Source organism: Leptodactylus fuscus, chromosome 5, assembly GCF_031893055.1.
Source record: "Leptodactylus fuscus isolate aLepFus1 chromosome 5, aLepFus1.hap2, whole genome shotgun sequence".
Classification (NCBI taxonomy): Eukaryota; Metazoa; Chordata; class Amphibia; order Anura; family Leptodactylidae; genus Leptodactylus; species Leptodactylus fuscus.
The window spans coordinates 117,119,975-117,134,845 of record NC_134269.1 but is presented as its reverse complement, the minus strand read 5'-3'; the positions used below and the strand labels follow the sequence as shown (position 1 = coordinate 117,134,845).

The following is a 14,871-nucleotide window of genomic DNA, read 5'->3' as shown; positions in this document are numbered from 1 at the left end:
TCCTGGATATTCTGATCTGTAACCACATCCCTTACACCTGTGGTGTCCCTTTCTAGGCTACAGGTGCATAAAGAGGGGCAGGTCCTTTTCCTCACTCATCCTGGTGACATCTCTGGCTTCTCTGCTGCCCTGGGCATCCCCTCAATGAATATCCTGAACCGGTCTATCTTACTGGAAAAACCTGCGAGTGTTTAGCTCCCCAAGACCCAATGCAGGTGTTGCAAAAAGGACCACAGCACTGCTGGAGGTGCTAAGCCTTCAGAGCATTAACCCTTAGGTACTATCATAGTGTCTATCATATACCACTATCAGACACATATCATCATTATGATAGACACTATGATAGTACTTACGGTTAAGCTCCACCGCCCTGAACTCTGGAATCCAGAGGGGAGAGGGCTGGCAGCTCTGTTATTAATGAGTTCCATCAGGGCCTTTGGGCTACTTTGTAGTGTAAACTTTCAGAATTTCAGGGAACCTCCCCACCTTTTCTTGGAGAGGATTTTCTTCCTTCCCCTCTCTTTCTATATCTATCCCTCTCTTTGTCTCCATTTTTGTTGTTTTGGTTTGTTTCTCCCCTTTTTCTTTGATTCCCACTTGTTTCTCCTCTCCCGCACCTGATTTCGGTATCTTTTTGCTCTCTTAGGGCCCCTTCACATGGAGTATACGCTCGCCGATTTGGAACGTGTAACACGTTCAGAATCAGCAGCGTTAAAACAGATCCCATTGTTTTCTATGGGAGCCGGCGTATGTGCGCTCCTCATAGAAATGAATGGGCTGCTTTTTTCCCTATTGTTTTCAACAGTAGGGGAATAAAAGCCGACATCGCTCCAGGTTGCAATAAAATGTAACTTTTAATCCAGGTTTTGTTTAAATACAACAAAAAAAAAAAAAACCCACGAAGCTGACACATTTCAAGGCTAACTGCCTCTCAGAGCTTGAGAAAGAGGCAGTGAGCCTTGAAACGCACCAGCTTAGTGTTCCTCCCCCCCCCCCTTTTTCTGTTTTCTTTTATTAACCAAACATGGATTAAAAGTTAAATTTTATTGCAACCTGGAGCGAGGCCGGCTTTTATTCCATTACTGACCAAACACTGACTGTGTGAAGGCTGCCTTACCCAGGTCTTTAATGTTCTTGATGGTGACACACCCTTCACTCACCAATCCCTCTGGGCTCTGACCACGGTTGTTCCAAAACCTGGTCAAGACTTCAACATCTGTTCAAGTTATCATCCAATATTGCTCATCAAAGTTTACATTAAAATGTACACCTAATTGGCTCTCCCTCTTGAGGTCTGGCCTGGTCCAAACTGATCAAGTAGGCTTGATTACAGTACATGAGATGTAGGATATTTGTAAGACTATTAGTTACTGAGGTGGCACATATCCACAGCACCCCTCTATGTCTCCTATCAGTCAATGCAGATAAGGCCTTTGACCATGTGCATTGGTGCTTTCTGTGATCCACACTGGAACAGACTGGGATTGGTCCTGGCTCCTTGGGTAAAATACTTTCCCTTAATGGAGATACCACCGCTAGAGTGTGTGCCAACAGCCTCCTCTTAAACTCCAGGTGCTTAATAAGACCAGACAGGGTTGTTGCCATCAAGATGAGAAAAGGCATGTTGGACAGTTTTTTTAAATGCAAATTAAAGTAGAATTTTGGCACATTTTACTTTGCAAATCTCATTGAATGGTGCATTGCAGTTTTCACTAATATAAATATACACACAGGTATATATGTATATAGATTATATAAATATATATTTATTGGTATTGTAATATTGCACCTGCACCATTGGGACAGCTGAGTTTTCTTTTTTTAAAAAAAAAAAAAAAAAATATTATCTGATCACTGTATAAGCAATGCTGCCTCCGATGTCACCCCTGCTACCTCTTGTGTCACCGCTTCTACCTCATAGATTGTAAGCTCCTGTGAGCAAGGCCCTCAGTCCCATTGTGTGAAGTTACTATATCTTTGTAATGTATCTTTATCTGTACTTCAACCATACAAATCGTACAGTTCTGCAGAATATGTTGGCGCTATATAAATAAAATGTATTATCAATTATATGTGTATTACACACACATACACCATCCTCTCCACGCTGAGCAGGATTGTTCAGATTCCTCTCCTACCTGTATTAATCACACAGATCTTTGTAGGGCAGAGAAAAGTGCACTGCCTGCACAGCTCTCTCAATGACCAAGTAAAGCACTTTAATTGGGCAAAGTGCTGCCAAAAAGGACCTTTCATGTCCTCAGAGACGTGCGGTATATTACATACCACTAGAAAGCGCTCAGCTTTTGGATATGGGTCCTGGAGATATCTGTGCCATTAGTTTAGGCACACATCTCTTTACTGTCAGAAAAGCCAGCCTAGAATCATCGCTGGGCATTGAGGAGCACCCTCTCCTCCCTCCCATCAGAGTGCATAGCTGAAGGTCCAAAGCAGGTAGTCAGAAACATTTAGTAAATATCAGAAAATATGTTCCAGTCTGCACTCCTGAGATTTTCTTAAAATTTAACTTTTAATTTTTCATGTAAAAATGGGTAAATCCAATACAAAAATAAACGTGACAGTGAAGAACACAAAAGTGCACTTTAAAAACCCATAATAAAGAACCGGCTGACGCGTTTCTGGGTATGCTTTACCCCTTAGTCATAGCCTCATACTACACTGGTATCCCTGGCTTTAAATACCTTTCAAAATTTCAATTTACACCTGAACTGAATTACTCCGTTGTTTACCTATTGCTCTATATCCCATGAAACGTAACACGCTACGAACTTGTAGTCTATACCACCGTATTATAGTAAACATCCTGACAAATCGTCTATAAACAGTACAATGTTGTAACAATTACCTTTGTAATGTTTTACAAAACCGAAACATCCTTACCTTACATTCATACAGTCTTCCCGTAACCACCTTCTATACTGTGACTATTCCTCCTTTTTCTGAATGAAATGGTCACGTGATCTAAACCATCCAATGAGCAGCACCCACCGCTCATAGGCTGTTCCAATCACGTGACTAAAATTGACCAATGAGATCCTCCCCCCTGTATCAAAGTTCAATGACCGATCTAACCATACCTAGTCAACCTCACTTGTTAATCTTTGCTAAGAAAACTTCAGCATGTTAATTGTTGATAAGGAGAATGAAAGAGTTTTAATAAATAAACATGAGATCCGATCTCAGATTGAGTCCATATGGTCTCCGGCTATTAAATTTGAAAATGTAAAACGCTTCTCTTTCTAGGAGGAGTTTTCTACTGTTACGACCCCTGGCTGATTCCCTATCTAATGCAAAAAAACGCAATGACTCAAGCTGGCCTTTGTGAACAGAGGCAAAGTGTTGCACCGCTCCCGATATGTTTTCCATACCAAATTTCATACTATCCCTTAGATGTTCCGATAAACGGGTTTTTAATTTGCGTGTAGTGCAACCGATGTAGTCTTTGTTGCATGTGATACATCTAATACAGTAAATTACATTTGTACTGTGACAATTGAGATGTGTCTTTACCTTAACTGTAAAATTAGATGCAATGCTATTAAATTCATTAGAGAATATAGCATACTTACAGACTATACATTTTGGAATACCGCAACCCCAGAAGCCTGTATAATGTGAACAGACCTCAGCATTGGTAGGTAAGTAACTAGGGGACAAATCATCCCCCAAGGTTCTACATTTTTTTGCTACACAGCGCATTCCTCTATCCAGTATTTTGTTAGTGATAGGATCGGTTTGTAATATAGGCAAGTTCTTTTTTATTATATTGGTAATTTTGTTGTATTCTAAACTGTATGGAGTCGAGAATAAGATTTTATTATCTTTCAATTTGTCCTGTGTACTCTTTGTTGCCATCTAACAATTTAATTCTTTCTCTAAGATCTACTTTCTTTACTGCTTCATTCAACATCTTGTCTGAATAACTTCTATCTTTGAGTCTACTGATTGTTTCTAAACTAAGTTCCTTATAGGATGCTTCCCTGCTGCATGCTCGTTTACATCTAATTAATTCACCTACTGGAATGCTGTTAAGAGTGTGGTTAGAGTGGCAACTATTGCCTCATGCCCAGAAACGCGTCAGCTGGTTCTTTATTATGGGTTTTTAAAGCGCACTTTTGTGTTCTTCACTGTCACGTTTATTTTTGTATTGGATTTACCCATTTTTACATGAAAAATTAAAAGTTAAATTTTAAGAAAATCTCAGGAGTGCGGACTGGAACATATTTTCTGCTATTTGACCTATTGTCTATCCTTGGAGTCCGGGACTACACAGCCGTGCACCCTGAAGATTGTGTCATAGGTGAGCTACTGCTTTAAACTTTCCTTTTTTCACAATATTTAGTAAATATAAAAGTAAAGTTATAGTTTTGCTTCTTTAAGTGTAAAGTGAACGGAAAAAGAAAATAAACCACTACAAGTTTTGGAATAGTCAGGAAAAAGTGCTGACAATGCATTTTAATATACAGTTTAAGTGCTGCAGTTACGCATCAACATTAATTTTTGTAAAATGTATGAAAGGACTAACCTGATAAAACGGACATAATTGTGGTTTATTAACATGAATTAAAATGCCCAACCAGTGCCGCAATGTGACAGTATATTACAAAAATTAAATGTCATATACTGTACTACTTCCACAAGGATCATACAATAAAAAAAATATGTACAATGTTTTATCAAATGAGGTGGAAGCTTTAAGCAATATACAAGCAAATACAGTATTTACAAAACTTCTTTAGAAGTCAAGATGTTAAAACAGAACTATACATTAAATTACAATTGTGTAAAGAAGCAAGGAGCAATGTAACATTGAAACTGGCTCTGTGTTATCTATACACACAAATAGCACAGGAGGGGAAAAGAAAAACGTATTAGTGCTCTTACCTGTGTATTTAGATCACATATAAAACTTACAATAGAAAACATTCACTAAATGAACTGACAAGTGACATACATGTTGTGCAGTATCAACACTACTGCATCTGAACAGAACTGGAATGTTTACTCAATCTAAAGACTCAAAATTGGCTCCAAAGCACAACGATCAGACAAAAAAAAAAAAAAGGGGGGGGGGGGGGGGTGAAAGCGCACTGGTACTTGGAAATTTACAAATTTTCATATACAGGCTTTAAAAAGTACCTTTATAAGGTACATAGAAAATGTACAGTTTATTTTACACAACATTTTAAAAATGTTAAGCACAACAAAACCAAATCTAATGCCAGCCTGAGCCATGATAGTTGTTTTGGAAAGGTGGCACCTGCGGTCTGTGAATAGGTAACTGGCCAGGCACTGTGGAGGCCTGCTGCGGCCCTTGTACACCATGGGGTAGACTTACAGACCCAGGATGGGGACAAAACCCTGCAGGTGATGCAACACTGTTTGGTCCTTGAGGTTGAATATGAGGCCCCTGACTGGGAAGTGGATGGTGTTGTCCTGGTGCAGAAGACTGGTGTTGTGACACAGACCCCACAGTATTGTGAACAGGAGTTTGGGTTGAGTATGATGCTACAGGTGGATGAGACCCTGAAGGAAACATTGCAGGTCCTTGGTGAGTCTGTAAATGTAATCCTTGTGCTGATGCGGAGTGATGTCCCGAACCACTTAGAACATTAGCCGATTGAGGTGGCGGTGGAGGGGGGGGAGGAGGAGGAGGGGGAGCATTATTTAAAACATGCTGGTGTTGCACCTGTAGGCCTTGATGACCAGCTGGAACATGTTGCATGTGGGAATGGTGGGAACTTGGGCCAGGTGGAGGTGGGGGAGGAGGTGGTAAATGGTGTCCTGTCGCCTGTGAATGAATAAGAGTAGCACCAGCAACTGGGACTGCATGAACTGGACCTGAAACATGAGACTGATGACATCCGGGTGGAGGCGGAGGTGGTGGTGGAGGAACACTTGATGGTGCACTCTGCATGTGTACAGTAGAGTTCTGTGAAGGCAAATAATGTCCAGAATTTACATGATGTCCTTGAACTGCTGGTTGCCCAGTGGTTGTTGCATGGCCCTGATTCGGACAGGATGTAAACACAGGCTGCTGGGGAATATTTCCTTTAATTTGACTATAGTTCTGAAAAGATGCAGTTGGTTGCTGGTTTGGATAAAAGTTTGCTGTTGGTGGAGGTGGTGGGGGCGGAGGGGCAGAGCTGTTCACAGTCTGTTGACTAAAGGGACTATAAACAGTTGAACACTGTCCTGTCTGTGCCTGGGAAAACAACTGCCCACTTGCTGGCTGTGGATTAGAAGGCTGCAAGTTTTGAGACACAGGATAAAAGTTCACATGGTTTTCTCTTTGTGTTGTTGCCACCTGATGCGAAGGCGGATGGAGAGGTCTGTATGGAGATCCTAACTGTTGCGAATGAGGCTTTGGTGAAAGGTAACCATGCTGCACAGGTGGATGTGGTGTGGATGACTTTGGAGGTTGTTCCAGGTGAGGGGAAGAAGGACAATGCAGTTTTAAAGGTGTAGAAGGCAGCTTTTGTGAATGAGGTTGTGCAATATGGGACTTTGAAAGTGATAACTGTTTCTGATGTTGCTCCGTCTTAAAAGGGCTTGTATTTTCTGTCACTGGTGTATTTATGGCAGTTTCTTGGGGAGCATCGGCTAGCAAAGGTGGTTTAGCTCCTGTTGAACAAGGCTATAGGAAATAAAATAAGCAGAGCAAGAGATTAATATAGCAATCTGAATGTACTGTTTCTCTGAAAATAAGACAGTACAAAAAGTTTTCTATACTTCTGTGCAAACAAGAAAACATAACGAAGAGTCTGAATATCTGTGGCTAAGAAGAGAAATAGACAGCTTAAAGGGATTCTATCATTGGGAAAACTCATTTTTACCTAAGCATATATTTGCATAGCCTTTAGAAAGGCTATTCCAGACATACCTCTTATTCATTAATCCTCCCAAGCCTTTTTTGAATTAGCCCGCTTTTATTGATATGCTAATTAGCCAGCAACGAGCACCAGAAACTCAGTGAGTACTGTATGCTGTGTGTACAAAGGGGGAGGTGAGAGCAGAGAGGCTGAGGAGTTGTAGTCAGCAGCAGCAGCAGCAGCCTGTGCTGTACACATCACACAGTGCTCACTGAACTTCCGATGCTTTGTGCTGGATAATTAGCACATCAATAAAAGCGGGCTAATTCAAAAACAGCAGAGAGGATTACCAAACAAAAGGTATGTCTGGATTAGCATTTCTAAAGGCTATGCAAATATATGCTTAGTTAAAAATGAGTTTTCCCGATGATAGAATTCTTTTAATGGGGTTCTCCCCACACATAGCTATAATTGAATATGTAACCATTTTCGCAAAAATAAAACATTTAAAACATTGCAGTGTTTTAAAGACTGTCTTAATCATGATTTTGGTCTTGACTGGTTGCCATCCATAAATGCAGGCACTTTCTCTGGTATGGCACTTGTCAGAAATCCAGCCATTTTCTCCTTATTGTGGCTGGGCTATTTTCTCATACATGCAGTGTCCCTGCATTCATGGTAATATTCACAGGCAACTGATCAAGACAGACTTTCACTATTTTCTTAAACTCTGCAAATTTTTTTTATTATTTATATTTGCAATTGTTCACATACCCAAAATTGGATTTTTGCACCCTCTATAAAATCCTTTTCTTGTATTCATTGGCTAACACAGCACTAAGTATAAACCTGGCCCATAGGAGAACACACTAGGAATAGCAAAAGGTGACAGCTACGCCTCCGGGCTATACTCCTTCCACAGACACTGTGCTAGTCTGTTTGTACTGTAGCAGTAGGAGAGAGACACATGAAACAAAAAAAAACAAAACACAAAACGAACCTATCCAACATGGGGGAAACGGGGGAACGACACAGTGTGTCACTCTCTGCAAGACAATCTATACCAGAAGGCCAGGGACTTCTGAAAGAGGCAGAATCCCTGCCCCTTAAAACAAGGCACGCAAAACCTTCCAGCTTGACTGAAGAAAAGCCAGGATCCTAGGAAGAGAAAAGGAGAGCTGATGGAAAACTTTACTCTCTTCACCAGGTAAGGAGGGTTGGTACAGCGGCCCATAGACAGAAGGTCAACTTGCATAGGAAGAGGCCAAGGAGCATAACTCAGCAGAAACCTCAGATGGCATACCAAGTTCGAAGGGGCCGATCCTGGGCCACTAGGATGGCTGTAACCTTGCTAGAGGAAGGAGATACAGAAGCTTCAATTCCGACTGGGAAATCATACACTTTGGTGGCAATGGCTCGAGGGTCTAGGGACCTGGCCATGTAGCAGGGAACATGTTGTTCAGGCGGGAAGAGGTTTACATCGGGTGTGCCCAACTAGGTGCACAAATGGAGAAAGATCTTCTGGTGAGGGGACCAAATGCCAGGGTCGAGCTTTCCTTTGCTTAGGTAGTCTGCTGTCCAATTGTCCACAGCTGGAATAAGGACTGGCGACAGAGGTCGAAGAAGATGCCCCACTGGAAGGCTTCTTTCATGGTGCCCCCTGTTGGCTCAAATAAGTGGCTGGGGTGGAGGAGTCGATACGGACTCTGACCGGACATCCTTGGAGGAGAGGGGTCCAATGAGAGAAGACTAAGAAGATGACCCTCAGTTCCAGTCGAATGATGTGGTGGGAAGTCTTGGCTTGGAAAAAAGGCCCTGAAACGTCAAGGCACAGAGGACCGATGCCCAGTTGGAAAGACTGGCATTGGTGGGATCACCTGCAAACAGAAGGGAAGACTTCCCCCGTGAGACTCCTGGAGAAGAGAGCCAACAAAGAAGCTCACAACTGACCTGGGGATGCAAGAGAATCAGGAGGTCAAGGCTGGACAGAAACTAGTCCCAGCAGGCCCAAATAGTCATTGCAGAGGACGCAAATGGAAAAAAGGAAAAAAAGACAACCCAGAAGGTAGAGACCACGGTGCCAAGAGAGAACGGAGAGATGCTCTGAGGAAGTGACACACCAGATCAGAGGGGCAGGATCTTGGACTCAGAAGAAGGATCCTGCCCTAGTGCATGACTAGGATCGTGCCCAGGAATTCCATACACAGAGGGCAGGAGACAGGACCTTTCTTTCTGGAACAGTCAGCCAAACCGGCGAAGAAGGTCAAAGTGATCTGCAAGCTGATCAGATTGTCAGTCTTGTTAAGACTCCCTCTAAGTAAGGAAACACGGCAACGCCTCTGGAATGGAGGACAGCCATGAGAGACGTCAATTACCTTGGTAAATTACTTGGAAGGCCACACCAACAAACTAAAAATGATGTAAACCCACCTCAAAATGAGGAATCACCAGATTCCAGAAATGCCATAACTGACCACAGAGGCTCCGTATGGTCATGGACAAAACTGTCGAGCCCCTTCAGGACCAGGATGGGGCGAGGAGATAGTAGACCTTCTTGGGAATGGTGGACAGTTTGGAATAAAATACCTGGAAAATGCTCTGAAGCTGGGACAGGAACAATGGTACCCTGCCACTGAAACAGGGAAGGAATACAAAGAGAAGGAAAAACTGTTCCGTATGGAAGGGAGGAAAAAACTCTATGGAGTAGAGTGACCGGCGAGGTGCTCTTTTGCAGAGTGTTGCAACCACAGGGGGATTTGACTAGTGTGGCCTACACACTGAAAATCCCCTTGAATCTGAAAGAAAATTAAAATAATGTAAGACACAAAGACCCAAGACACTAGGTTAAGACTGACTAACACAGGGTCTGTGGAGGTGGTATAGCCTGGAGACAGAACGGACATCTTTTGCTATTCCTTGAGTCAGCTTCCTAGTGGCCAGGTGAATGAACTAAGTGAGAAATATGGTTATGTTTGTGGGAAATCTACTTCAGACAAACTCCATGATAAAGGAATTGGTACTCATGAGAATCAAACCTAGCAAAAAAAACAAAACAAAGCCAATATTTTGAAGAGAAATATTTTTTCTACAACAATACAGAACATAAAGGAAAAGTTAGCCAATGTTTTTCAAGGTCAGTATGGTGGTGTAGGTTGAACATTCAAACAGTATAGAAAAAAAAAAAGAGTCTTACCAAATTTTGCTTGGAAGGACTGCAATTCTTCTGGCATGTATCTGGAGATTGGGCTTCCTTAACATTTATACATTCTCCATTTTCTGTTTCACCATCTGACAAAGACAAAAACAGTTTTATAAAAGGAGCAAAAAAAAACAAAAACAAAAAAACAAACAAACATAGGGTGCACGCACACTACGTAACGCCGGGCGTGTATGAGAGCCGTACACGCCGGCGTTACAGCAGGGCTGCCGAACACTTCCCATTCACTTCAATGGGAGCGCTCGTAAACGCCGCTGTTACGAGCGCTCCCATTGAAGTGAATGGGAAGTGTTCGGCAGTCTGCTGTAATGCCGGCGTGTACGGCTCTCATACACGCCCGGCGTTACTCAGTGTGCATGCACCCATATATTGTGATGTTTAGGAAATAGTGATGTACCGTGACTTCTAGGGCATTGTTACCATTATTTTTATGGGCTTACCAATACAAACAGGCACCTTGTGGTGCATTTCAAGCCACAGCTTCATCAAGTGTGAATCAAAACAGATTGTTTCGTTGCATTAAGGTTGACATGGCTATATACCGCTAGAAATCAGACAGTGCACTGTCGGCTTTCCCCCTATGTGCTCTGGTGCTGGAGATATCAGTGCTGTTAATTTAGGCACCATTAAGTCAATTCAAGGGTTCTGCAAAAGTGACATATCATCTAAAAACTAAAATGTACCCCAAAAATCAAATAGCGCTGCTTCTCTTCTGTGCCCAAACAACAGTTTCTACTAACATATAACATTCATAAATACTAGAGATGAGCGAGTACTGTTGGAATCAGCCGATCCGAACAGCACGCTCGCATAGAAATGAATGGACGTAGCCGGCACGCAGGGGGTTAAGCGGCCGGCCGCCATCAAAGCGGAAGTACCAGGTGCATCTATTCATTTCTATGGAGCGTGCTGTTCGGATCGGCTGATCCGAACAGTACTCGCTCATCTCTAATAAATACGCTATCCTGGGTACAAGTGTCATACATGTGGGCATAGATTGTTGTTTGGGCACACTGAAGGATACAGATCTGAAGAAGTGCTAGGTGGCTTTTTGAGCGCAGATTTAGATTGTTTGGTTTTTGGATGCCATGTCAAGTTTGCAGACCCTAAAATGGTTCCTACAAAATGGGATTACTTCTTGGGGAATTCCACTATAGGTCTTCAAAAACATCTACACTGCTAGTTTATGTGGATTTGAGACTTTTTCTAAATACATTGCTTTATCAAAACTGCTTTGTTAGGCCTCTATCTTAATTTATTCACTTCATTGTTTACACTGTGTTTCTATAACCATGGGCCTGGTGATGAGCTTATCTTCTCAGTGACAAGTAATGTAGCTGCCTGCTCTCAGGGGGGAGGAGGGGCTGAGTGCACAGCAGCAGCTTGTATTTCTGAGCCGTTTCTGTCTCTGCACCACACAAGTGACACAGCTCCGGCTCTCAGATAGGGGAGGAGAGTGGGGAAGCAGCTTGCATTTCTGAGCTGTTTATCTTTGGCTCTTCCAGTTGGTCAGTTTAATTGAATTTGGCTGGATAAGGGCTGAGATAGGGAGTCAGTTACCTCTGTATGTAATGCAAACTGACTGAAATCCAGCTCTGCTACATCAGCTTCATATTTTGCATCTTCCAGTGATACTGTGCTAATTTATGTACAACCATCCCTCATTACTGACTGCAAACATACTGCTATGAATAGAGATAGCAGAGCAAGTGAAACCCCACCCACCAATGTACAGAGAAAACCAGGAAGTGAAAAGAGCACACAGCCTGCAGGTTGCTGAACAAGCCAGTTGGTAATACCCCTTTAAGTGGTCCCTAACAAATTAGTTAGTGAAATTAAGGGGGGGGGGGACTGCTTATAAGCCTTCTAAATGTTCAAAATAAATTGAAGGACGAACAAAATATATTGTGAATAATACTTAACATATTTGGGTTGTTATGACTGAAAAAAAAACAAAAGAGGATTTGTTTAAAAAAAAACAAAAAAAAACGGTTTGTTTTAAAGGCACAAAGTTTGTGTCCGTGACGCTTTCCTCTCTTAGTGATATCATTCTGTATTAGCAGTAAATGTGAAAAGCAGCAAATTATTATTATTTTGATAAAATTTGGACGCCAAACAGTCATTCTCAGCAGCTGATACATAGAGAATGCATAAAGCAGACTGCTCTGTTCTCTGTGTAATGGCCACACCAAGTTACTGCTATTCAGCTCACATTAACTTGAACAGGATAAGCTGCAGTGAATCATAGACAAATCATGTTTCATAGAAGTCTAGGGAGGAGGACAGCTAAGAGCAGCTCAGTGAGTGAACAGGCACAAGGACATGCTGCTACAAGAAACTGTAAAATGTCTAGCAGGTTTTATAGTAGGATTTATCAGTACTGAGCAGTATAGATGTGAATAAAGCTCTGGTGATCTGGATATCTTATTGTCTTGGATATTTAAAGGGGCTCTATCAGCAAAATTATGCTGCTAGAGCCCCACATATGCGTGAATAGCCTTTACAAAGGCTATTCAGGCACCGCTAAAGTTATATTAAACTACCCCCCAGTTTTAAAATAAAACCCTAAAAAAGAATATGATCAACTTACCCATCGTGCACTGTGGTCGGGCATTCAGGGTCCACCGTCTTCTTCAGCCACGCCTCCTCTTCCAGCGATGTCCTCAGGTCCCGTCTAACTAGCTAACTGACATTGTTAAAAAATGGTGCGGGTGCATGCGCAGTAGCATGCTGCTTCTACTATGACTACTGCGCATGCACCCGCGCCATTTTTTAACAATGTCAGTTCACAAGTTAGACGCGACCCAAGGACATCGCTGGAAGAGGAGGCGTGGCTGAAGAAGACTGCGGACCCTGAATGTCCGCCCACCGTGCACAAAGGGTAAGATAATCATATTCTGTTTTAGGGTTTTATTTTAAAACTGGGGGGTAGTTTAATATAACTTTACCAGTGCCTGAATAGCCTTTTTAAAGGCTATTCACGCATATGTGGGGCCATATCAGCATGATTTTGCTGATAGAGGCCTTTAAGTCTCTACACTAATTTTTATCAGATCTAATTCAAGACCTACCTCCATCTTTATCCTTCCTGTGGTCACTCAATAATAAAGCTCTGTGATAACTCCTTTCTCTGACTTGTTCCACGGATGTTGAAGCAGTCCTGAGAGACACAAAAATACTGCATGATATACAAATTTAGGATTTCTGTTTAACAGCACATTGCAAGTTCTTTATCTGTACAATACTCTTATGGTAGGATTACATATAGTAAATACACTGTGGATTTTTAATTTGGATTTGAAGCTAAAAATTCCAGGGTAGTCTATGGCATGTTACTAGTAGAGCCTGCCGACCCACTACCGGCTTACACAGAAAGCTGGGAGCGGGAGTTGGTGGTTTCGTTCCCACCAGACGCGTGGTCTTCTGCCTTCCGGGCATGCCACAGGTTCTCTATCTCCTGTAGGGCACAAGAAACTAGCTTTAAAATCCTCTCCAGCTGGTATAGTGTGGCTTCTGTCCTCCAAAGAATCTACCCCTCCACTTCTTATCGTTGTTGGAGATGCAATACTGATCAGGGCACGATGGTGCATGTCTGGTGGGAATGTTCCCTATTGCGCCTGTTTTAGATGGAGGTGAGACGCATTATTCAATTGGTATTGCCCTGCCCTCTCCTCCTGCACTCCATTTTTCCCAGAAAATTCAAGAGGCACACCCGTAAGTTGCTTGGCTTTATGCTAGTTGTTGCTCGGTCATTCCCAGACTATGGAAATAGACATCCCCACCCTCACTGGCATCCTGGTTGCAGGAACTTCTTTGCATCCATAGAATGGAAAGCCTGCTTGCTGAACTGAGAAGTGATGATAGAACTCACCGACAAACATGGCTTCTCTGGGACACTTTCTATTACTCCGCTGATTTTCATTCCGCCTTTACTCCCCCCCTTTTTCATGATTCCCTTAGTAGTATTCCCTTTTCTCCCTCACTCATATTTTCTTCACTCTGTTTCCTATTCCCATTGGGTTCCCTTTGTACTCCAGTTATCCTGCTGCCTCCGACTCCAGGGAGGGTGACTGTGCCTTATTCTCCTTCTCACCTCTTTTCCTAGTTGGGTTTTGTTACCCTTTTGCTTTGACTGTTTAAGTGTTCCCTTAGATATGTGTTTTCTGTGCTGCGTCAGAGTGTTTTCTTGTTCCCTCTCCGTCCCCACCATCCCCAATGATTGTATCTCCATTCATCCTTGATCCACCCACAAACCCAATTGTGCCTTTTGACTGTTTTATTGTTTTGTAAAAATCTTCAATAAAGACTTAAATGAAAAAAAAATCCAGGGTATTTCAGTAGCTACAAAATGTCAAATCTTATCCATTCACTTGAAAAAAAAAAACAAAAAAAAAACAAAACACAACCACCTTTATGGAAACTGACAGGAGGTTCAGATTTTAAATCTACAGAACATCAAATTTTTCTGTGGATATTAAATATGGATTTTACATTATGTAGTGCACAGAATGAAATTCACAGCAAAATCTTTTAAGGTATGCTTTTGATGCATAATTTTGTCTATGGACTTATTTTTTAGGGCACAAAGTATACCATAAACAGTGGCCAAACACACAGCTTTTGGTGACACAAGATGACCATCTAATTTGCACGGGGTTACTTCAAATCTTCAATTGCAGATATGGGGGAAAGAAGGATCTAGCATGTTGTATTTTAACATGCATAATGTTCTCTTCCCTTTAAAAGAAAAAGCTACCGTATATACTCGAGTATAAGCAGAGAATTTTACCACAAAAAACTGGGAAAACTTATTGACTCAAG

The 14,871-nt window shown here is 42.1% G+C and overlaps 2 protein-coding genes across 8 annotated transcripts in view; one reads left to right on the top strand and one right to left on the bottom strand.

Annotated features, from left to right (window-relative positions):
* The window catches only part of ATXN7L1 (ataxin 7 like 1), a 488,131-nt gene that overhangs the window by 312,840 nt on the left and 160,420 nt on the right, over nt 1-14,871 (top strand). The window lies entirely within an intron of this gene.
* Nucleotides 4,440-14,871, bottom strand: part of KMT2E (lysine methyltransferase 2E (inactive)) — a 65,610-nt gene continuing 55,178 nt past the window's right edge. For all 7 annotated transcript variants that reach the window (XM_075274074.1, XM_075274075.1, XM_075274076.1 and 4 more), the window contains 3 exons: nt 13,122-13,210; nt 10,027-10,121; nt 4,440-6,658 (listed from right to left, as the gene is read on the bottom strand). In XM_075274074.1, the coding sequence (XP_075130175.1) occupies nt 5,237-6,658; nt 10,027-10,121; nt 13,122-13,210 (1,606 nt within the window). In that variant the 3' untranslated portion in view covers nt 4,440-5,236. The remainder of the gene's footprint in view (nt 6,659-10,026; nt 10,122-13,121; nt 13,211-14,871) is intronic.